Source organism: Plecotus auritus (genome assembly GCF_963455305.1).
Source record: "Plecotus auritus genome assembly, chromosome: 2".
Classification (NCBI taxonomy): domain Eukaryota; kingdom Metazoa; phylum Chordata; class Mammalia; order Chiroptera; family Vespertilionidae; genus Plecotus; species Plecotus auritus.
Window position 1 is genome coordinate 119,378,197 of NC_137771.1, and position 23,773 is coordinate 119,401,969.

The following is a 23,773-nucleotide window of genomic DNA, read 5'->3' on the forward strand; positions in this document are numbered from 1 at the left end:
AATTGAGGGCCCATTTGAAGCTCAACAACTTGACTGTTGGAAGTAAATGACCAATGAGCTGGATCAGTTTTAGAGGATAGGATGTCTAAAATTGTGACTTCAAAAATAGAACAGTTCAGGTGCGGACAGTATCCAGAATGTATCCATGGGAACAAGAGGCTGAAAGAAACCAGGAAGACCTTAGGAAATGAGATTCAGGAAACGAAGCCAAACTGTTGGATGTATCATCCACATACCCAATTTGATGGAAGAACATGGGGGAAAACTGGAAGCTAAAAGGCCTTTCAGAATCTTGTGGCTGCCCATCCTCTGATCACTTCTATTCTCACTTAACTCCAGCCACACCAACCTCCTCACACTTACCTCAGGGCATTTTATATACCTGTTCTTCAGTCTGGAATACACTTCCAAATATTCCATAGTTCACTCCTTCACTTCATTTAGATTTCTACTCCAGCATCACCTCTTCAGTTTTCTCTGACCAGTCTACCTCAAATGGCAGCTCTTGACTCTGACCCCACACTTAAACAGTAATCTGTTTTTATTTTTCTTCAGAACACTTAGCACAACTCAAAATTATAATAAACATTTATTTATTAAAATATTTTTATTGATTTCAGAGAGGAAGGGAGAGGGAGGGATAGAAACATCAATGATGAGAGAGAATCATTGATTGGTTGCCTCCTGCATGCCCCCCGCTGGGGATCGAGCCCACAATCCCAGCATGTGCCCTTGACCAGAATCGGTCCTGGGACCCTTCAGTTCGCAGGCCAACACTCTATCCACTGAGCCAAACCAACTAGGGCACAATTATTTTCTTTTATTATCTACTAGTGGCCTGGTGCACAAAATTTGTGCACAGGGGCGGGGAGGGGTGTCCCTCAGCCCGGCCTGCACTCTCTCCGATCTGGGACCCCTCGGGGGATGTCCGACTGCCGGTTTAGGCCCGATCCTTGTGGATAGGGGGCATGGCCATCCTGCAAACAGCCATCAGCCCCTCACCCAGGCATCCCAGTGGGGACCCCCACCCTGAAGGGGGTATGGCCAGCCTGAAAATGGCCCTCAGCCCCTTACACAAGCTGGCCACATCCCCATGGTGTGAGGGTCCCCGCTGTGGGGCTGGCCTGAAAACAGCCATCAGCCCCTCACCCAGGCTGGCCAGGCACCCCAGCAAGGACCCCCACCCTGAAGGGGTTGTGGCCAGCCTGCAAACTGCCCCAGCCCCTCACCCAGGCTGGCACCATCCCCAGTGGGGACCCCCACCCCAATTGGGGCGTGGCTGGCCTGCAAACCACCACAGGCCCCTCACCTAGGCTGCCCCGCCCCCTAAGGGGACCCCCCCACCCTGATCTGGGACACCCTTCCTGGCAAACCAGCCAGCCCCCTACCTGTGCACCAGGCCTCTATCTATACTAATAAAAGGGTAATATGCTAATTAGACTGGGAGACCTTCCAGGAGACCTTCTGGACATTCTTCTGGACAAAGCCATGGTGGCGGGGCCAAGGTAGAGGCAGTTAGGGGCCAAGAGGGGAAGTCAGTTGTGGTGATCAGGCCAGGATGGGATGGCAGTTGTGGGTGATCAGGTTGTTGGGGGGAGGGGGGGCGCGTTGGGGTGATCAGGCCAGCAGGGGGGCAGTTGGGGGTGAGCAGGTCAGTGGGGGGGCAGTTGGGGGTGAGCAGGCTGGCAGTGGGGGTCAGTTGTGAGCGATCAGGCCGGCAGATGGGGGACAGTTGGGGCCGAGCAGGCTGGTGGGGGGGGGGAGTTAGGGGTGATCAGACTGGCGGGGGAGGCAGTTGGGGGTGAGCAGGCCAGCAGGGGCGGGTACAGTTGGGGGTGAGCAGGCCAGCAGTCGGACATCCCTCTCGCAATCCAGGACTGCTGGCTCCTAACCAATCACCTGCCCTGCCACCTCTCCAACTGTCTAAAAGAATTTAGATAGAGGACTTGCTCCAGGGAGGGAGATATCATCATAGATAAGTATAGTTTAATATGAACTGGGTATTTTAGATAGGGAAGAACCCAGCAAGGCCTCTTCCATCAAAGTCCTCTCTATGTCCAATTGTTAAAGATGGCCCAGCAAACATTAATTTATCAAATATTTACTTTTCTATCCCTATGTGAATTATCTTCTTGCTATTTAATATCCCAATAATGCCATAATGAGAACGTAATTTTTTTTTGCTTTGTCTTGCAATTATTATTTTAGATATTCTACATGGTTATGAAGGTATTTTTTTCTTTTTTAAAGCTCTAATTGAGATACCTATGTTAATTAGAAGAATGTCTTGAGCATTTAGTGTTTTGTTTTGTTTTTCTGGCCTTGTGGTGGCCATCTTGTGTATTGGAGTGACGGTCAATTTGCATATTACCTCTTTATTATATAGGATTATATAATTTGTTTTTCTGATTAATGTTGTGATTAATACTTTCAACAATAGTTATTTAAAAAAATAAAAGAACAAAACCTAAAAATAAAATGCATCAATTTAGCCTGGCCAGCAATGTGGCTCAGCAGTTGAGTGCTCCGGCCAGAGCGAAGAAATATTTTAATATTTAATATTTTAATATTAGCTGAAGGTTCTGGCCAGAGTGAAGAAATCACCCTCACACTTTTCTAACTTGTATCTGGGAAAATAATTCTAGAAAACCATCATTTTAGAAAATACATTACTAAATCTGTCAGAGATTCTCTTATAAACACTGTAAAATAAAATATAAGATTATTTTCATTGCAAGAGCAGGAATACTGTAAAAAGCAAAGAAGTGTCCATACAATGGATATTACTAGTACTCAGCCATAAAAAGGTATGAAGTACTGACACATGCTCCAACATGTGCTGTAGGTCTTTACAACTCCACATGAACCTTGAAAACATGATGTTAAGTGAAAGAAGCCTGACACAAAAAGCCACATATTGTATAATTCTACTTATATGAAATATTCAGAAGACTCCTGCCAGAGCGAAGACAGAAGGCGGCAGCCAGAGTGAAGCCTGGGTCCCGGGTGCCAGAGGAAATCCGGTGCCAGCAACCAGGGAAAGGAAGGCCTATTGCACGAATCTTCGTGCAACAGGCCTCTAGTCTATCTATATAAGAGAGGAATATGCAAATTAGCTGAGACACCGTAATGTTACAACAGAACAGCAGGGACCTGAGACTGCATGGCGCCTGGCCGGGGCGAGGGACCTCAGGCTGCGCCCTCTGCCTGGCAGGTCTTGATGGGGAACCTCAGGTCACACCCCTTGCCAGGCAGGGCTTGATGGGGGACCTCAGGCTCTGCCCCCCACCCCAGCACCAGGCTGGGAGACCTCACCCGGTAGGTCTTGATGGGGGGGACCTCAGGTCACAACCCTGCCAGGAGGGGCTTGATGGGGGATCTCAGGCCATGCCCCCCGCCCTGGCACCAGGCTGGGAGACCTAAGGCTGTGCCGCCCACCCCAGCACCAGGCTGGGAGACCTCACCCGGCGGAGCTTGATGAGGGACCTCAGGCCACGCCCCTCACCCAGCGGGGCTTGACAGGAGACCTCAGGCTATGCCCCTCGCCTGGCGGGGCTTGATGGGGGGCCTCAGGCTATGCCCCCCACCGCAGTGCAGGGCCGGGAGACCTCAGGCTGTGCTCCCCACCCCAGCACTGGGCCAGGGGACCTCAGGCCACAAGCCCCTGCCCAGCGGGGCTTGACGGGAGACCTCAGGCTGTGCCCCGGCCCTGGCGCCAGGCCGGGAGACCACAGGCCACACCCCCCACCCCAGCACTGGGTCAGGGGACCTCAGGCTGCACCCCCTGCTCGGTGGGGCTTGACGGGGGTGGGGCCAGCCAGGTCTGGGTCTCACCCAATGAGGGTGGGGCCAGCCAGGTCTAGGTCTCCTGTGTTTTCGAACCACATGCAGGTAGTGGGCAGGGACTTGACTCTAGGTCCCGCGGCATGCCCAAGACTCTGACAAGAGGGAGATTTTCATATACATTTTACTAATTTTCTTTCATCTCTGACACTTCTATTATAGAGGAAGGGCAAATAGCAATATTAAAATATTTCCTCTAATTAATTTCCTTTTAATGTGCACGAATTTTGTGCAACAATCCACTAGTTATGTATAACAGGATATTGTAAAAATTAAGTTACGAAATTTTTATTGAAACGTTTCTTACATACTGTCATATTGGCTGGGCCGCAAAAATATTCGTTATGGGCTGCACGGGGCCCGCGGGCCACAAGTTTGACATGCTTGGACTAGTGAGAGGGGAAATGGAGAGTGACTGCTAATGTATTTGGTTTCTTTTTGAAGTGATGAAATGTTCTGTAATCAGATAGTGGTGAAGATTGTACAATTTTGTGAACATACTAAAAACAACTGAATTGTACACTTTGAAAAGATGAAATTTATGTGAATTATTTCTCAAAAATAAAATTTTAAAGAAAAGGAGGAGGCATAATGAGAGGTTTGGCATGAAAATAAGTTGCTGTAAGGGCCTAAGAAAGGCATGGAATTTGGTGTTTATGCCAAGACAAAGACAAAAAGAGGGAGAAAAAAAGCATAGAAAAAAAAAAAAAAAAAAGACCTGGGGGTCAATAAGGGGAAGAGAAGGGGGACATCTGTAATAAAGATAAATTTTTAAAAATTCCCAATAAACATTTAGAAAACATTTTAAAAAAGGTTTTAATTACATTGCTTATATCAACAGACAAATCACTTTTGACCTTTAAGTACTAAAAAAATTGCCTGCAGCCATTCTTAGTTCTTAGTCTATGAACTGTGCAACCGTCTCAGCTGCAAACCAAGCAATTTTATGATTTTGCAGCACTTAAACTGACTAGAGCTTTTTAAGAACTTTTTATTTATTTGGAATAAAAGCATGGTTTGCAGACTATGCCAGAAAATCATATCCTAACCATCTATATTTGCCCCAATGAAACTCACAGACTTCCCTGGATTTTCTTTTCCTCATTCTCTGAATTTTAATCTGTGTGTTTTTAGTCTTTGAGTTAACTGAGAAGCCTTTTCATTCTGTGAACTAAGCACATTCCTTCAAAACCACAGGCATCCACTTCTCATTGGATTCATGACAATCACAACATTGGCATGCAGGTAAAAAAAGAACTCAATTTGCTTTTCCCATCACACCTCTGATTACCTCAGGGAACCCCACTTCAATGGGAAAGGAGGAAGGATAATTTCTGGCATTGTAACCATGTCCAGGTATTCCACAATACTCTGTAGTGATCTCCCCTTTCCTCTGCACATTTCTACAACTCTAGCCAATAAATCATGTTTTTGTCTTCCAGAAGAAGGTGGAGTTTCAAGGAAAAAAGGTTCCAGTAGACAGCAGCACAGAAGAACATTCCTCTTTCAAAACAGCTTCCTTAGGAGACTCCTTACTGCAGCCTAATGAGTTTATGGATTAAACTATTTTCAAGGATGAATAGGGTGAAAAGCATGGGAGCATTCTAAATTGAGATTAGGACTTTACCCTTTGTTCAACACACAACATGGATCACTCTAAGCCAGGGGTGGGCAAACTTTTTGACTCGAGGGCCACAATGGGTTCTTAAACTGGACCGGAGGGCCGCAACAAAAGCATGGATGGAGTGTTTGTGTGAACTAATATAAATTCAAAGTAAAGGAGCAGAGGAGGGGAGAGCAAGAGAACCGGATAGAACAGCCGGATCCGGCCCGCGGGCCGTAGTTTGCCCAAGGCTGCTCTAAGCACATAATAAATATTTAACAAAACTGAGTCAGTACTATTATCTAAAAGAGCTAGAAAAGGTTTTATTTTGCTTTGTTTTTCTGATTAACACAATGCCATACATAAACTGGTGAATTATAGTTGAATATAAAAGAGTAAAGAGTAAGAAAAATAAAAATAAAAAAGGTAAAAGACTTCGTGGTTTGTGAGAAAGGGCAAAAATCTTTTTTTTCTCTGTTGCCTGTATTTATCTGGTTGTTGGCAGACTGTTTTGCAAGAAAAGATACAACTGCAAGAGAAGAAAATGAAAATGAAAATCTTTGCAATTAAAAAGCATCAATTTAGCCCTGGCCGGTTTGGCTCAGTGGATAGAGCGTCAGCCTGCGGATTCAGGGGTCCCGGGTTTGATTCCGGTGGAGGGCATGTACCTTGGTTTCGGGCACAACCCCAGTAGGGGGTGTGCAGGAGGCAGCTGATTGATGTTTCTCTCTCATTGATGTTTCTAACTCTCTCTCCCTCTCCCTTCCTCTCTGTAAAAAATCAATAAAATACATATATTTTTAAAAAGCATCAATTTATAACCCATGGACACAGAAAATAGGGTGGTGAAGGCCTGGGGTGGGGGGAGGGCTGGCTGGAGGGGGGCAAAGGGGGGGAAAGGGGAGCATATGTGATACTTTCAACAATAGTTATTTAAAAAAATAAAAACAGGAGAAACCAAGATGGTGGCATAGGTAAGCACCTAAACTGCTGCCTCACACAACAATTTCAAAACTACAACTAAAAGACAGAACAGACACCATCCAGAACCACAGGAAAGCTGGCTGAGTGAAAATTCTACAACTAGAAGGAAAGAGAAAAGCTCACAGAGAATTGGAGGTATGGCAAAGGGTCTTTGTGCACGCAGAGAGGAAGGGCGGCTGAGAGCCTGGCTGACTTTCTCTGGCGGAAGGGGGAAGGAAGCCCCCGACCACACTGAACCCCAGTTCTGACTGCACTGAACCCCAGTCCCGGGCGAAAACCCGTGGACCCAGGCTCATACAGGGGGAGTCTGGACTGTCAGGTAGAGAGAAAGGCACCCGGAGACTCGGAGACCGGGGGGAGACCCGGGGGAGCCCCAGCGGGCAGGGGTCTGGAGGCGTGCGCGCCAGTGCGCACAAAGGCTGCAGAGGTTGCCACAGGCTTTCCATAGCAGAAGGGAGTTGGAAGCTCCTGACTGCACTGAACCCCAGTTCTGACGGCACTGAACCCCAGTTCCAGGCGAGACCCTGGGGACCCACACTCTTGTGGGGGGAATCTGGACTCTCGGGCAGAGACTCGGGAGCTGGGGAAGGCAGAGGTCTGGAGGCGCGCGCATACCAGTGCACACAAAGGCTATGGAGGTTGCCACAGGCTTTCCCTAGTGGAAGAAAGTCAGAAGCTCCTGACTGCACTGAGCCCCAGTTCTGACTGCACTGAACCCCAGTTCCAGGCGAGCCCCTGGGGACCCATGCTCTTGTGGGGGGAATCTGGACTCTCGGGCGGAGACTCAGGAGCCAGGAAAGGCAGAGGTCTGGAGGCACGCACGTGTGCGCAAGGGCAAGGCTGACTGGAAGCCAAGGCTGTCTGCTCCACCCTCAGACTTCACCCCATCCAAGCTGAGCACAGAGGCTTTTGCAATTTGGCAAGTCTAATCCTATAAGGCTGTCTCCAGCACCGAACTTCTCCCAGCGTAGACACAGCTGATCCTTACAGCCAACTGGCCTGGAGGACAATTTTCCCAGGGATACCAACAACAATCAAGACTTAACTACAACAAGGCTGTACACACAGTCCACAAAGGGGTGCACCAAGAGTGTCCACCTCAGGTTAACTGGGGAGGCCGACCCACTGGGCCATATAGGAAACCTAGCACACAAATCTACCCTACCAACTCAGGGAAGCAGTGAAAATGCGGCGTCAAAGAAACGGATCACAAACGAAAGAAATGGAGGAAAACAAACGACTGGATATAGAATTCAAAACCACGGTTATAAGGCTTTTCAAGAATATCCTAGAAAAGGCCGATAAATATAACGAGACCCTCGAAGATATGAAAAAGGACCAACTAGAAATTAAACATACACTGACTGAAATAAAAAATATTATACAGAGACCCAACAACAGACTAGAGGAACACAAGAATCAAGTCAAAGAACTGAAATACAAAGAAGCAAAAAACACTCAACCGAAAAAGCAAAAAGAAAAAAAAATCCAGAAAGTTGAAGATAGTGTAAGAAGCCTCTGGGACAACTTCAAGCGTACCAACATCAGAATTATGGGGGTGCCAGAAGAAGAGAGAGAGCAAGATACTGAAAACCTATTTGAAGAAATAATGACAGAAAACTTCCCCCACCTGGTGAAAGAAATAGACTTACAACTCCAGGAAGCGCACAGAACCCCAAACAAAAGGAATCCAAAGAGGACCACACCAAGACACATCATAATTAAAATGCCAAGAGCAAAAGACAAAGAGAGAATCTTAAAAGCAGCAAGAGAAAAACAGTTAATTACCTACAAGGGAGCACCCATACGATTGTCAGCTGATTTCTCAACAGAAACTATGCAAGCCAGACGGGAGTGGCAAGAAATTTTCAAAGTGATGAATAGCAAGAACCTACAACCAAGATTACTCTACCCAGCAAAGCTATCATTCAGAGTTGAAGGTCAGATAAAGAGCTTCACAGATAAGAAAAAGCTAAAGGAGTTCATCACCACCAAACCAGGATTATATGAAATGCTGAAAGGTATTCTTAAAGAAGAGGAAGAAGAAAAAAGTAAAGATAAAAATTATGAACAACAAATACATATCTATCAACAAGTGAACCTAAAAATCAAGTGAATTAAAAACCTGAGGAACAGAATAATCTGGTGAATATAATAGAACCAGGGGCATAGAAAAGGAGTGGACTGATAATTCTCAGGGGGAAAGGGGTATGGGGGGGTTCAGGAAGAGACTGGACAAAAATCATACACTTATGGATGAGGACAGTGCGGGGGAGGTAAGGGCAGAAGGTGGGGTGGGAACTGGGTGGAGGGGAGCTATGGGGGGAAAAAGGAGAAAGAATTGTAATAATCTGAATAAAGATTTATTAAACAAACAAACAAACAAACAAACAAACAAACAAAACCTAAAAATAAAATGCATCAATTTAGCCTGGCTGGCAATGTGGCTCAGCAGTTGAGCTTTGACCGATGAACTAGCAGGTCGAGGTTTGATACCCGGACAGAGCAGGGCACATGGTCAGGGCAGGGCACATGTAGGGTTGTGGGCTCGATCCCCAGTATGGGGCATGCAGGAGGCAGCCGATCAATGATTCTTTCATCATTGATGTTTCTATCTCTCTTTCCCTCTCTGAAATCAATAAAAATATATTTAAAAAATAAATTAATTAAAAGCATCAATTTGGGCTCAAGCACAGTAAAAGAGCATGGCCTCCAACTCTGATGGCCACATTATTAGTAATATTCCTAATGATAAGAGACAATCTCTCTCTATATAAAAGCCCAAAATGCAAAGTGTCCCCTTGGGAGTTCGACTGACTGGGAGTTCAACTGCTTGCTATGATGTGCGCTGACCACCAGGGGGCAGCATGGAACGAAGCAAGGCCCTGGCCGGTAGCCACAAGGGACCCTACCCATGCACGAATTTTGTGCACTGGGCCTCTAGTTTACAATATAATTATTTTAAGAACTCATATAAAGTTGCTTGTGTTTAAAACAACCTGAGCATAAGCCACATTCAGAATACATTAATGCAGATTTTTGTATTCCTCAAGCTCCTTTTCAGATTAAGCCCATTAAGGAAATAGAACTACCTTTCCTATACTTCCCCACTATGGACTCATGGCTATCAAGCATAATTAAGTCATTTGAGTTCCTGGGCAGAGCAGTGGAGTTATATAACCATAAAACAAAGAGCCATTACTATTCAGTGATCATATATGTACTTTATTGAAATAAAGTATATCATTGTTTTTTCAACTCCATAGTATACTGTTTTGCAAATATGGGAAATAATGAGATAATTCTGCTTTTATAATTAAAACATCATTTTCAAAGTTTGTAAGGCTCGCTGAACTAACCACATTAATGACGGAGTTGGGCTTGCTTGTTTTTAAAAATAAGTTTTCAAGTTTGAACAGTCACAATGGTTTAAAAAGTGAATATATTTAAATTAGAGGCAAGTGTTTTATGATACCCTTTTCACCGAAATATTTTCTACTGTTTGTGACATAAAAGGAAGAGAATAACCTAGGATTATGGAAACTGTGGAAGGTAAACTAAGGAGGGACTTAATCAAATATATATTTTAAAAATAGGCACAGAGGCGAGTTACATAAATTATAGCAGGAATACTGTAATACAGCAGCTGGCAGAACTTCCTAACCATAAGGACTGTAAAAACTACAAATGTGTTGCCTTTGGAGATTAAAAACAACACAGATAATTCTTCGGTTAGATGTAATATTACCTGAACAAAGAGTTGGCTTAGATAATATCTTGAGCTTCTCCTGCCTTTTTCACTAGTAGAGAGAGAAAAAGATAGAAAAAAGGGACTCCTGACCAAGTTTCTGTGTAAAACCCTCAGCCTGACCACCGGAGTCCTTTGGGGATGACTACTTTTGAATAGTTGAATTTTCTGGAGAACTATGTGTTTATCATTCCAAGAATTAGAATTTGGATGAAATATTATTTTAAAATGTACTTAAATTTCTTGATCTTTTTTTCCTCCTTACTTCAAATTTCAAATTTGTTTTTTGTTAATCCTCACCCAAGGATATTTTTCCATTGATTTTTAGAGAGAGTAGAATAGAGATGGAGAGACACAGAGAGAGAAACATTGATTTGAGAGAGGCACATCAGTTGGTTGTCTCCCACACACTATGGGCACCAGGGATCGAGGTATGTGCCCTTGACCAAAATCGAACCTAGGACCCTTCAGTCCGCAGGCCAACTGAGCCAAACTAGCTAGGGCTCAAAGTTGTTTTTTTAATATTATGAGTTACAAACTCATTCTAGAAGTTAAGGAGGAAAATAAATGGCCATAACCCTACTATCCAGAAACTATTAGGTAACATTTTCTATTTCTTGAATTATGTCTCAGTGAATATGAGACATAATTCAAGGCCATAAAATAATGAGATCTCAGTCTACACGAGTATTTTCTAAAGCCTGGTACTATGATAAACATTCTATATATATGGTCTCACTTAAGCCAATAAAGTAGGTATTATTATTCCTATTTTAGAGATGAAGAAAACAAGACTTGGGGAATTTATCAAGGACCCATAAGCCACAGAGCCTAAATTCAAACCCTTTTATTCAGCTCCAAAGGCTGACCTGTTAACTTTTTTTTTTCATGGCATTATTGCCTAAAAAGTCACATATTGTTAATGAATTTTAAGGGCCCCCATATATGCATCCTTGACACACACACTTAATGATTTTTCAAACTTTCCTTACTGTCAAGTTCTTATTTTTCAGTTTTCAAAGAAGATATATTTTCTTCTTACCACTTCCCCCTCACCTTTCCAATCTGCTGCTTTAGATTTATGTAAGCGTGGACACATCAATAACAAGCTCATTGAAATCTTGTGAAACACAAAGGAGACTTCCAGTGGGTAAAGTATATATAGACTGTGTGACACATATTTATTTCCTACTCACAGCTTTGTCTGGGTTTAATGAAGGATATGACACTTAAGTCCAAACAAGCATCAGCCAATCCTGAAAAATCAGCACAATAATCCAAAATCTATATATATAAAACCCTAATATGCAAATAGACCGAACAGCAGAACAACTGAACAACTGGTCGCTATGATGTGTGCTGACCACCAGGGGGTGCACGTGGAAGATGGCAGGTGTTGGCAGCAGGCAGCAGAGCACGGAACATGGCAGGTGTCAGCTGCGGTGGGATGGTGGAGCAGGTGAGCAGGGGCCAGACCAAGGCGGGGCGCCCATTGCTGTCATCGGAGCGAGCCCCTGGTGGTTACTGAAAATTCTTTGCTCCATGTGCTGTGGACTTGCCCAGTGCTTGCACCTGCTACCAACGCCGGAGTTGCCGCTCACATCTGCTGCCGGCGCCCGGCGCCAGTCCTGATCGCTTGGTGCTGTCAGCAGGTGCAAGTGGCGGCTGCCAACCCTGATCACCCCTGAGGGCTTCTCCACCTTCCCCTGCTCCTGAGGGGCAACTGAGGCAGCAGCCCCCGCTCACACCTGCTGCTGGCGCCGGCCCCAATCGCTCTGCACCATCAGTGGGTACGAGCAGGGCCGGCGCCATCAGCGCATGGGAGCAGCAGCAGCGGGAGCGGGGCTGCCAGCAGAGGGGCCAGAGGCAATGGCGGAAGGGGCCGGGCGGGAGCGCAGAGGATGGGCTGAAACCCGCCCATTCCCTACCGCAGCCTCGCAGCCCACAGTTCCTTTCAAGATGTATGAATTTGTGCACTGGGCCCCTAGTGTTTTAATAAGAATTTAGATAGTTATAGATGGAAAGGCACGTTACTCAGAGTCAGAAAGCTTGATCACAGAGGAGAGTAGAACAGTGAATGCATCTGCAGAAAATATGTTCATATATAAGCTACCAAAAAAAAAAAGCCCAAAATCAAATGGTATAAAACCAACAAGGCAGAGTTGCCCATAGGGTATGGAGTGTTTAAACAAAAAAGGGAAGAGGCTCACTAGATGGCCTATACTAAAAAGTGAGCCCAGGTTCAAAAAGATGTTAGGAGACTGCTCCCCAACTCATTCTGGCCCCAAAAGGTAAAGAAGGCAGAACATCAGAAAGAATAATGGAAAATAGAGAGAAGAGGCCAGGAAAGTTTGATACAAATGAAAGAGTAACACATGCTTTCTTGTTTAGATTGGCGTTAAGAACAGTGGATATGAGGTGGAAGAAAGGTTGTCCTAAAGGGACACAGGGCTATTATTTCAATCTTGGCTGGGGTCAGTCGTGCTTATCTTCCACCAAATATGGACAAAGAAGCCGCCTCACAGAGCTTTTTTTTTTTTAATCGCAGAGCTATTTATATTATCTAAGCTTGGCAGACATGTTGCTCTAAAACCCGATGATATATGCTATTTCATGTACTTTTTGTTTGTGAGGTAAATTTGAATTCTTCATTACTCATGTTATTATAATTAAAAATTATTTGATTATGGTTTGCTAGTATCTGATCTAATTATTTCATAACTGCAGAAATATACCTCTGGGAAAGGGCTAACCCACATGCCTGCAAGGGCTGATGGGTGGCAATTTCAACTGTGCTTTTCTTTCAATGACCTGTTTCCTGATAGGCTCTCTCATGAGAGAAAGAAACATGATGTCACTCTGACCTAAAAATCTCTCATTCTCAGGAGGCAAAGTGTTGGCAAAGCCTAGAGTGCAGCTTAAAGTCTCATGGTTCTTAGGCCTTCCTGGTTGTTCCATGGGGATGACACTCTCAGAATAAGGCCCTGGACAAATATTTAAGACTGAATCCCACTTCCATGTGATTTTTTTCTGTAAGTCTTCTTTTTTCCTTAAGTCTCCCTGTGTCCCTGTACTCTATCAAGTTGACCTGACACACCAGCATCTGAGTTTTGCAGGCCACACAGCTTATGGTTACCCACTAAAAAACAAAACAAAATAAAAATCAAGTTTGTAAGGAAGAAAGCCTGGAATGTAGTAAACATGGTCTTCCTTTGCCTTCTTTATACTTTAAAACAAAAATATAAAAAGTGACTGTAATTTTTAGCCAGATAATTAAGAATCAATTATATTACTCCTGCACACATTGTTTATAAATGTAAATGACAGCATGTCTCTTAGATACTTTGGGTACTCAGGAAAAAGTAGTCCTTGATAAAATGTAATATATGATTGCACAGATTTGATTACTAAATACTTAAGCTAATTAGCCACGACAACTCAAACTTAAGTAATATGCAAAGAAAAATGCATGAACTGCCTAAGCTATAGAGTATTTTAAAAAATTCATATTTATTTCCAATTATTCTGTGGCTATTAACATCCATGAGTTGCTTTTAAAGTTCAAAAACACTGAGCTGTCTAGAAACATTCTGAATAGTAATACTGCTAATTTTATTTTCAAATTTTGGTCAATAAGGAGGAAAATAATAAAGTTAAGTAGTCAAAAGAAGTACTAAGAAAAATATAATCATTCATATATACAGATAATATGAACAGTATAGATTCACTTCCAGTTGATTCAATCCCATTTACACATTTAAAATATAAAATACATCCTAATTTGTCAAGAAGTTGACCACATTTAGCACCAGGAAAGAAACTTTAGGTTAGCTTTTGAACATGACTTCATATCTTGTCATAGGAAAAAAAACTTTCATAGAATCTATATGTAGTTATCACTATCAATGAACTAAAAAAAATCGTTTTTGAAAGTAACTGCTGCACATCAATTCACAAGCAATTAAAAAGGAAATAAACCTTAAAACCGGGACTACTTGATACTGCGCACAACTCTCCTACAGTGGTTTGTTTTCATCTCCTCCAATGCTTGTTCCAGTTGCTGAACCAAGTGCAACAGGGTAGCTGGATCTGTCTGCAGAACTTTGGTGTTGCGATCTCCATTCTGATTAAGGTGTAGCTTTATAGTCACCGATGGTTTTATCTGTTGCCTCAGGCTTCTGCTTGCAAGCTTGATTTTAAATGGAATAAGAGCATAATATCTATTTAGTAATAAAGCTGAATACATTACATTTATAATTACTTATATCATGTACAAAAATAAAACTTCAGATAAAGCATAGACTTTAAAATAAAAAGTAAACTTTAAAACTTTTTTTGGGGAAAAAAAAAGAAATCAAACATACATGCAACCTTACAGTGTGGAAAAATTTCTTAAACATGATGTAAAAGGCACAAACCATAAAGAAAAAAGTGACAAATTTAACTATTTTAAAATTATTAAATTTTCTTCAAAGGATACATAAAGATGGTGGAAAAACAAGCCACAAACTGAGAGTATTTTGTAACACATACAAGCAAAAAAATATTAGTATCCAGAATGCATAACTGCTCTGATTTATAAGGAACAAACATAAAACCAAGAGAAGAACATACAGAAGACTGAAATAAGCACTTAACAAAAGAATAACACAAACAGATAAACAGGCAAGTATGCTTAACTTTATTAGAATCAAGAAAATGGCCAATAAAACCATAGTGAATCATGCACGTTTCACTAGCATGATTAAAAAGCTTTCCATATGGAGCACTGCAGGTGATGGGAATGGAAACTCTCATCCACCACAAGCGAGTAAAAAAATATAAACAAAAATTAACAGATAATTCAGGATGGTGGTTACCTCCAGGATGCTGGGAGGGGTTCTGATTATGGGAGGGAGATTCAAAGGTACTGGTTTTGTTCTAGTTCTTCAGCTTGCCAGTTGGGTACTTGTTTTATTATTCTTCTTAAAACTGAGTATCTATAATCATTCATTTGCATGATCTATTCCAAATTTAAAAAATAAGCACTATTGTCCTGGTCAGGTGGCTTAGTAGGTTGGCACATTATCCCATACATCAAAAGGTTGCAGGTCTGATTCCTGATCAGGGCACATAACTAGGTTTTGGGTTCAATCCTGGTCAGGGTGTGTATGGGAGGCAACCAAACGATGTTTCTCTCTTACATCAATGTTTTCCTCTTTCTCCCTTCCTCTCTCTCTCAAATCAATAAAAACATATTCTCAGGTGAGGATTAAAAATAAAATTACTAGTGATATATTATTAAAAGATAAAAAACTACTAGAAACAATGACCAACTTGGAAATTATGGCATTTAACCCAACACCAAAATGTGTTCTCTACAGACAATTTTCCATTAAAAGGAACCACGACATCCTTGAATAGCTGATTCGATTGAAGTCTGGGACAGGAATTGTACAAGATGAACCTGAAACATCTTGTTATACAAGAAAGCAAGATTGTTATCTAAAACTACTGGAGTAATGCCAAAAGGACAAGAAGCCAAACTGAAGAGATTTCCAAGTGAGTGACAAACCTAAACCTAAGATTTCAGGATTAACTTAATACCACAACAGAATATTCTGACTAATAACTTCTTCCAACTAATTCTGGATCATTTGCACATCAAAAACAAAACAAAACAAAACAAAACCCCACGAATACTGATCCAAAGCTGAAATTTAATGTCTCAAAATAATTTGGAAACAATAAATTAATTCCTTTGGGTGAGTTAGTCTCCAAAAATAAAACAGGTATTTGTAAGGCAAATTATCTCTGTAAGATCATTTCTCTAGTACTGAAGAATAAATATGATTACTGGAAATACTACTTATTCATTCAGTTATGCATTATTTATACTTCTTTTCCCTCTATATCTGCACTGACAGATAGGGACCAAATGTATCTAGGTGTAAATAAGCCAGGAATTTTTTGTTGAAAGACTTAAGGTCACTCAATCTATTCTCCCACTTTTAGATAACATGATATCTACTTTTTAAAAAATATATTTTTATTGATTTCAGAGACAAAGGGTGAGGGAGAGAGAGACAGAAACATCAATGAGGAGAGAGAATCATTGATTGGCTGCCTCCTGCAAGCCCCCTATCAGGGACTAAGCCCACAAATTGGGCATGTGTCCTTGACCAGAATCAAACCTGGGACCCTTCAGTCCTCAGGCCGACGCTCTATCCACTGAGTCAAACTGGTTAGGGCCGTAGTCGGCAAACTGCGGCTCGCGAGCCACATGCGGCTCTTTGGCCCCTTGAGTGTGGCTCTTCCACAAAATACAACAGCCTGAGCGAGTCTATTTTGAAGAAGTCGCGTTAGAAGAAGTTTAAGTTTAAAAAATTTGGCTCTCAAAAGAAATTTCAATCGTTGTACTGTTGATATTTGGCTCTGTTGACTAATGAGTTTGCCGACCACTGGGTTAGGGCAACATGATATCTATATGTACTTCTGCCCTCCCCTGCTGGCCCGATGGCCCCCAACTGCCCTCCACTGCCGGCCTTATGGCCCCCAACTGCCCTCCCCTGCCGGCCCGATGGCCAACTGCCCTCCCCTGCTGGCCTGATGGCCCCCAACTGCCCTCCCCTGCCAGCACGATGACCCCCACTGCCCTCCCCTGCTGGCCCGATGGCTCTCAATTGCCCACCCCTGCCGGCCCGATGGCTCCCAACTGCCATCCCCTGTTGGCCTGATGGCCCCCAACTGCCCTCCCCTGCAAGCCTGGTTGCCCCAACTGCTCTCCCCTGCAGACCTGGTTCCCCCAAATGCCCTCCCCTGCCAGCCTGTTTGCCCCCAATTGTCCTCCCTTGCCGGCCTGATCACCCATAACTGCCCTCCCCTGCAGGCCTGGTTACCCTCAACTGCCCTCCCCTGCCGGCCCGATCACCCCCAACTGCCCTACCCTGCTGGCCATCTTGTGCTGGCCATCTTGTGACGACACTGCATGAGGGCATGACACCACCTAGGCTTTTATTATATAGGATACCTAACAAACACCTAGTAAGATAAAATTACACCTAATTCTTTCTCAGAAAGAAACTGAATGACACTCAGTAGTACTACCACAGGATAAAGAACAGTATCTATCCCACAAAGTTCTTGATATGAACTTATTTTTAATAGGGATGAAATTCTGCCTTCTCCCTGTAAAAATAACAATAGCAACTTTAAATACATTAGTGCTAAGGTAACATCCTCCTCCACCAATGCCAGATGCATTCAATTTACTGATGGTATTAATAAAGGTATTAATTATGTTTGTAATTTATTTATTTATTTATTTATTTATTTTTTAAATATATTTTATTGGTTTCTTACAGAGAGGAAGGGAGAGGATAGAGAGTTAGAAACATCAATGAGAGAGAAACATCGATCAGCTGCCTCCTGCACACCTCCCACTGGGGATGTGCCTGCAACCCAGGTACATGCCCTTGACTGGAATCGAACCCAGGACCCTTCAGTCCACAGGCTGACGCTCTATCCACTGAGCCAAACCGGTCAGGGCTGTTTGTAATTTATGAAGTACAGGAAGTGTTGTTGTTTTTTTAGAAACTCAACTATGATTACTTCCCATAAGCAACTGCACAATAATTAGATGGTTCACTACCAATCTCTACAAGACAAATCCGTTTCTCAAAAATGAAAGGTTCTGCATTGTTACTAGTTCCCTAGCCTTTTAGCTGGTTTTCATTTGATAAGTCTTCCTCCCATAGCAGAAAAATCCACTCCAGTTAAAATCCCTTGTAATAATTTCAACTAATGCACACACAGAATCAATTAGTTTTCTGAGTAGCTTTTTTAGCACTTAAACTTAAATGCATTTCACCATGAGGCAGTATTCATTCAGTACCCCCTCAACTTTAAACTGTATTAATTCTTGCAGTAACCCAGCTATTCAAACTAATTTCACTGGATAAATGAGCTCTCTTGAGTTTAATTTTAGAAAATTCAATTGCTTGTCCTTCTAATTTCTAAAATATCTTTATAATGAAAAACTCAAAATCAATAAAGCAAAAAAAAAAAAAAAATTCTAAGGGCTACTGGACCCCAAGATTCAGAAGATATCCCCACAAGAGAGGTAAAAATGTATAAGATAAATTACCGCTGAACCTCATGAACATGACCATCCATACTTCTCCTCCACCTGGTTATTATGAAAGGACCTAAACATAAAGGCTTCACCAATGATCTCCTCCTCCCCAAGAGCTCTGCAGGACTTGCTGCTTAACCTGTACCTTGTCCTTTGCTGTATCCATAGCCCATGATAGGTATACAAGAAATATTTGATAAATCATTTCTTTAAGAAGGTGCTTACCACCACTAGCCACCCTCCCAACTGTTTTTATATTTAGCAGTGCATTCCTGTTATGTGCCAGGCACTGTGCTGGGGACACAGTTGTTAACAAGACACAGTACCTGCCCTCATGGAGTCTGTAATCTGGTTTATGCCATATCCTGTGTTAATATCTATTCAAGTACTCATCAAACTAAATTATAATTGCTACACTCCTCTAGCAGAATTTCTATAACCTATTTGGACCACCTATTCAAGTCAGGAAGAATCCACTACAACAGTGGTTTACAAACTTTTTTGCATATTAGAATTACCTGGATAAATGAAGAGCTTTTAAAAAAAATCCTAAACCCTGGCCGTTACGGTTCAGTAGGTTAAGTATAATCCCATGCACTGAAAGGTCACCAGTTTGATTCTGATTCTCCGTTAGGGCACATGCCCAGGTTTCAGGTTACATCCCCAGTCGGGGTGTGTGTGGGAGCAACCAATTGACGTTTCTCTCTCACGTTGATTTTTCTCTTTCTCTCCCTTTCCCTTCATCTCTCTCTAAAGTCAATAAAAACATTAAAAAAAAATACGGATGCCCTGGCCAAACCCCTTACCAATAAGTCAGAATCTCTAGGGGAGTGGGGTGGGGAATGGAGCACAGAATTTTTTAAAGCTCCCAGGTCATTCCAACATGCAGTTTAATTTGGCTAGGCTAGTGTGCTAAAAACCACATATTCCAGCAGTCACCAACTGGTGGTCCACAGAGGTCTGAAAGGTTGGTGACCGCTGACATATTCAGTATGCTCATTCCCATATGCATGTGGGCCTTTACAGCTTACACTGTCTCCTCTGTCAAGAATATTTATCCTGGTTTTCTCTATTCATTTATCCTTCTGAGATTTCACCCCCTTTTGTCGAAACTTTTCTGGATCATTCCTGTATACCAGCCGTGGGCAAACTATGGCCCGTGGGCCGGATCCGGCCCATTCGGCTGTTCTATCCGGCCCGCGAAGCCAAAAGAGCGGAGGATTCTCTTGCTCTCCCCTCTGCTCCTTTACTTTGAATTTATATTAGTTCACACAAACACTCCATCCATGCTTTTCTTCCGGCCCTCCGGTCCAGTTTAAGAACCCATTGTGACCCTCGAGTCAAAAAGTTTGCCCACCCCTGCTGTATACATTAACTGAACTACCTGAACTATAGCTTTTTTTGAAATACTCAAGTGTATCTTGATTTACACAATTCTATTCTTTTTCCTCCTCCAAAACCATCTATCTATATATATAAAACCCTAATATGCAAATAGACCGAATGGCGGACAACCAAACAACTGGTCGCTATGATGTGTGCTGACCACCAGGGGGCGCGCGCGGATGATAGTGGGTGTTGGCAGCAGGAGGCAGAGCATGGAACATGGCAGGCATTGGCCATAGTGGGATAGTGGAGCTGGTGAGTGGGGGCACCATACCAAGGTGGGGCGCTGGTCACTGTCATCGGGGCAAGCCTCTGGTGGTTACCGAAAATTCTTTGCTCCCACATGCTGCGGTCTGCCAGGCACTTGTACCTGCTGCCAGCGCCTGGCGCCGGCCCCGATCACCCCTGAGGGCTTCTCCACCTCCCCCTGCTCCTGAGGGGCGATCGGGGCAGCAGCCGCCACTCGCACCCACTGCTGGCGCCGGCCCTAATCATCCCGTGCCGTCAGCAGGTATGAGTGAGGCCAGTGCCGTCAGCACGTGGGGGCGGTGGGAGCAGGGCTGCCATCTGACAGGGGACTGGGGGCCATGACAGGAGGGGCCAAGCCGGGGCGTGGAGGATGGGCCAAGATCCGCTCCTGTGCCCACCACAGCCTTGCGGCCCACAGTTCCTTTTAAGATGCACGAATTCGTGCACTGAGCCCCTAGTACTATATAATAAAAGCCTAATATGCTAAGTGTCCGACTGTTTGACCAGTTGCTATGACGTGCACTGACCACCAGGGGGCAGACGCTGCGATCAGTTGGTTAGCTTACTGCTGGGGTCCGGCCAATCAGGACTGGGAGAGACGGGCTGGACATGCCCTGGAGCCCTCCCGCGGTCCCTCCCCGTCTGGCCAACCTCCCGCGGTCCCTCCCCGGCTGGCCAGCCCTAATCAGCCCAAATAGGGACTGCGCAAGATGGCTGGACACACCCTGGAGCCCTCTCGCAGCCCCTCCCCGGTCCCAATCGTGCACCAGTGGGGTCCCTCGCAATTCAGGACCCCTCAGGGGATGTTGGAGAGCTAGTTTTGGCCTGATCCTCGCAGGCCAGGCTGAGGGACCCCAAAGGTGCACGAATCTGAGCACCAGGCCTCTAGTATTTCATAACTATCTTTAATTACTAGTTTTTTGAGAACATCTAATATTCCTAAATTACAGTATCTTTTCCAGCTGAGAAAGCATCTTACACTTTTGTTTCCCAAAGCATTTAGCAAAGCAAATGGATGACAATCAATAAACATGTCTTAATCTGTCACTGCTTAAGGGTTACATGCAATAGTCTGAAAACTCCCTTTTGGTTATCTATATGGCTTTAAAAACAAGTGAATCTCACAAATATAATATGTACAGAAGCCAAAGCCAGGCACAAAAGAACACTGCTGAATCATTCCATATACAAAAAGTTAAAGAGCAGCAAAAGTAATCTATATACTAGAAATCAGGAAAAGAGAAAAGGGGAAGTAGTTGGCAGGAGGTGAGGAAGGCACTTCTGGGATGCTGGTCATGGGTAAGTGTTGGTTTCATGGGTGTTTTCACCATGAGATAACTCACTGAACTGTACATTCACTGACCTGTGAATTTTTTTTATGTGTATTTGTTTAAACAAAAAAGTTTTTAAAAATCTAAGCATCTCTAAAGAAAATCTGCATAATCATCTCCTTTTCCAAAATAACCTATTTCTTACAAACTTTGCAAATTAAACTGATTTGACACATTAAAAATATAAGAAAATGAACTATTTGTGAAATGGCCTGAAAAATGAATATTAAAAAACTAAAGTTTCAGGCCTTCACCACACTATTGTCTGTGTCCATGGGTTATGCATATATGCATATAAGTTCTTTGGTTAAAAGGCCTGGGGAGGGGGTTAGGATCGGGGGAGGGGGTCAATGGGGGGGAAACAAGGGTACATCTGTAATATTTTCAACAATAAAGGTATATTTTAGAAAATGTTACCTAAAAGACAAACAAACAAAACCTCTCAAGTTTCAAACCAGAGTTTGGTTAAGGTGGTAAAGAATAGGCCTAAAGACATAAACCTAAAATTAATCTTGTATCTAATTCAGATTAATAATAATAAAAAGCCATACCTGTACATCTAGTCGCCATTCAAGGCTGTGGTAACTGGGGAGATCTGGTGCCAGTTCACTCAGAATAGTTCTGATCTCCTTTCTGTTATCCAGATAAAGCTGAAGCAACAATTTGTTCAATTCTTCTGAGAATCCCAGAACAAAAACAGAGTCTTGGAAATCCAGTTCAGAAATCTAAAGTGATTGAATTTAACAGAACATCAAAATTGATCTTTGTCTAGAAAATGCTAAAACAGTTGATATAAACAAAAGAATATGAAATCCCCGAATTCTTTTGGTAAATTCCCAAATTATGTCTGGTAAAAGAAACAACACTCCTTAGTTAAAGGCAACCCTTCTCACTATTTTAAAATCTGAGTTTCTCAGACATAAACGTACTTTATGAAAGTATAAAGAATTATTGAAATGCCCCGTTTTCTCTCCTGTTCTTCATCATGCCAGATGCTGCTAATATGCAAAAAAGTAAATCATTATATTCTCCCTTCTCTTAGGATACATACTATGGTATATGGTTCAGTAACATGCAGAATTAATGACAATTCTAATTTATACTAACACTAGAGGCCCGATGTACAAAATTCATGTAAGAGTAGGTCTTCCTTCCTCCGGTTGCCAGCACCCACTTCCCTCCAGCCACAGGCAGGCACCCGGGACCCGGACTTCCCTTGCAGCCCAGCTTCGTCTGGAAGGTCCGGTTTAATTAGCATATTATGCTTTTATTATTATAGGTGGATGTATTCATGACAGCAGACTGTTAGTCACATTGTTTAGGCCTGGCTTCATCAAATAAAAAATAAGCCATGAATAACATTACTGAAATAAGCAGGTACTTGCCAGCACTATGATGAGTATGCATGACCTTCTTAAGGTTTGGGAAATGCAAGACAGTCCACAAAAGCCCTTACCATGAGCTTTGAGCTTTCAGTGAGCAGGTATATTAATCCTTCCACGCCATGCTGGACAGTGTCACTACTTACATTGAGTTTTCCTTAGAAAAAAGGAAAAATGAGCAAATAAATTATTGTGTGGTTTTTATCCTTTTATTCAAACTCTTAAGACTAAATATTGCCCATTATTCCATTTTTTTTTCAAACACTGCAATTAAAAATAATGAGTTGGTAATAGCGTCCGCGCCTTCTCCGCTCCCAGCCCCCCCAATGCCTTCAGTAGTGCCCGCTGTAACCTTCTTCAGCAATGCAGACCCCAGGAGATCAGTCTGGCGCGGCCCTTCCAGTGCGCCGCTCCTCAGGCCTGCGGCAGGGGAACGCAACAGGGACCGACTTAATTTGAGAACCTGCCCCTCGTGCAGCGGGAAAAAAACAATGCTTCACCAAAAGAAGATGTGTGAACAAGTAATAATAACCAAATTCTCGCGTGATAAGGCTCACCGGGCTAGTCCACACACTTCGGTGAGCGTAAGCCTTATAGTATGTCTGGCAGACGGTAGTATGTCTATTTTACACAGGAGGAAAACGACTAATAGAAGCTCTAAAAACCTCACAGCTTCTTAGGAAACCGGCAGGACCTGCGCCCGGACTTAAGGGCCCTCCCGGTTTTACTCTACCACAATGGCGACCCTCGGAGTCGTAATGACCCCTTTCTCAGGGCTACAGACAATGGCTAGCACAGCCTACAGGGCCGCGCCCCTTTCCTCTTACTGGCGGCGCCCTCGTAGATCTTGGGGTTCGCGCCTCGCCTCAGGAACTCCACCGCAATCCGCCCAAACTCGGCAACCACTGCAACGGAAGCCAGGAGACCGTGAGCACCGGGCGCTCCCGCGGCTTCCCTCCCGGACCACACAACGCCACCCCCCGCTGCCGCGCCCCGGACCCGAGCTGTTCACTCGTGGCAGAAAGGCCAGGTGCTCCTTGTGCTCCTCGGACAGGTCCAGCAGCATCTTCACTGGGCCGCCACCTTCCCTTCAGCGCAGACCCCGCCCTCGCCACTTCCGGTCCCGCGTCCTAT

General features: G+C 43.6%; 1 protein-coding gene across 4 annotated transcripts in view; it reads right to left on the reverse strand.

Annotated features, from left to right (window-relative positions):
* Positions 1 to 23,773, reverse strand: part of COMMD2 (COMM domain containing 2) — a 100,555-nt gene extending 76,782 nt beyond the window's left edge. The window contains exons 1-6 of one of the 4 annotated variants that reach the window (XM_080657361.1): positions 23,639 to 23,773; positions 23,467 to 23,544; positions 22,714 to 22,796; positions 21,809 to 21,982; positions 14,157 to 14,367; positions 5,958 to 5,975 (exon numbers count right to left, since the gene is read on the reverse strand). In XM_080657361.1, coding sequence (XP_080513487.1) covers positions 14,170 to 14,367; positions 21,809 to 21,982; positions 22,714 to 22,796; positions 23,467 to 23,544; positions 23,639 to 23,705 — 600 coding nt within the window. In that variant the 5' untranslated portion in view covers positions 23,706 to 23,773 and the 3' untranslated portion in view covers positions 5,958 to 5,975; positions 14,157 to 14,169. Of the gene's footprint in view, positions 1 to 5,957; positions 5,976 to 9,640; positions 13,318 to 13,668; positions 14,368 to 21,808; positions 21,983 to 22,713; positions 22,797 to 23,466; positions 23,545 to 23,638 lie in introns of those variants that run through there. The other 3 variants (XM_080657360.1, XR_013959999.1, XM_080657359.1) reach the window with 3 other exon arrangements.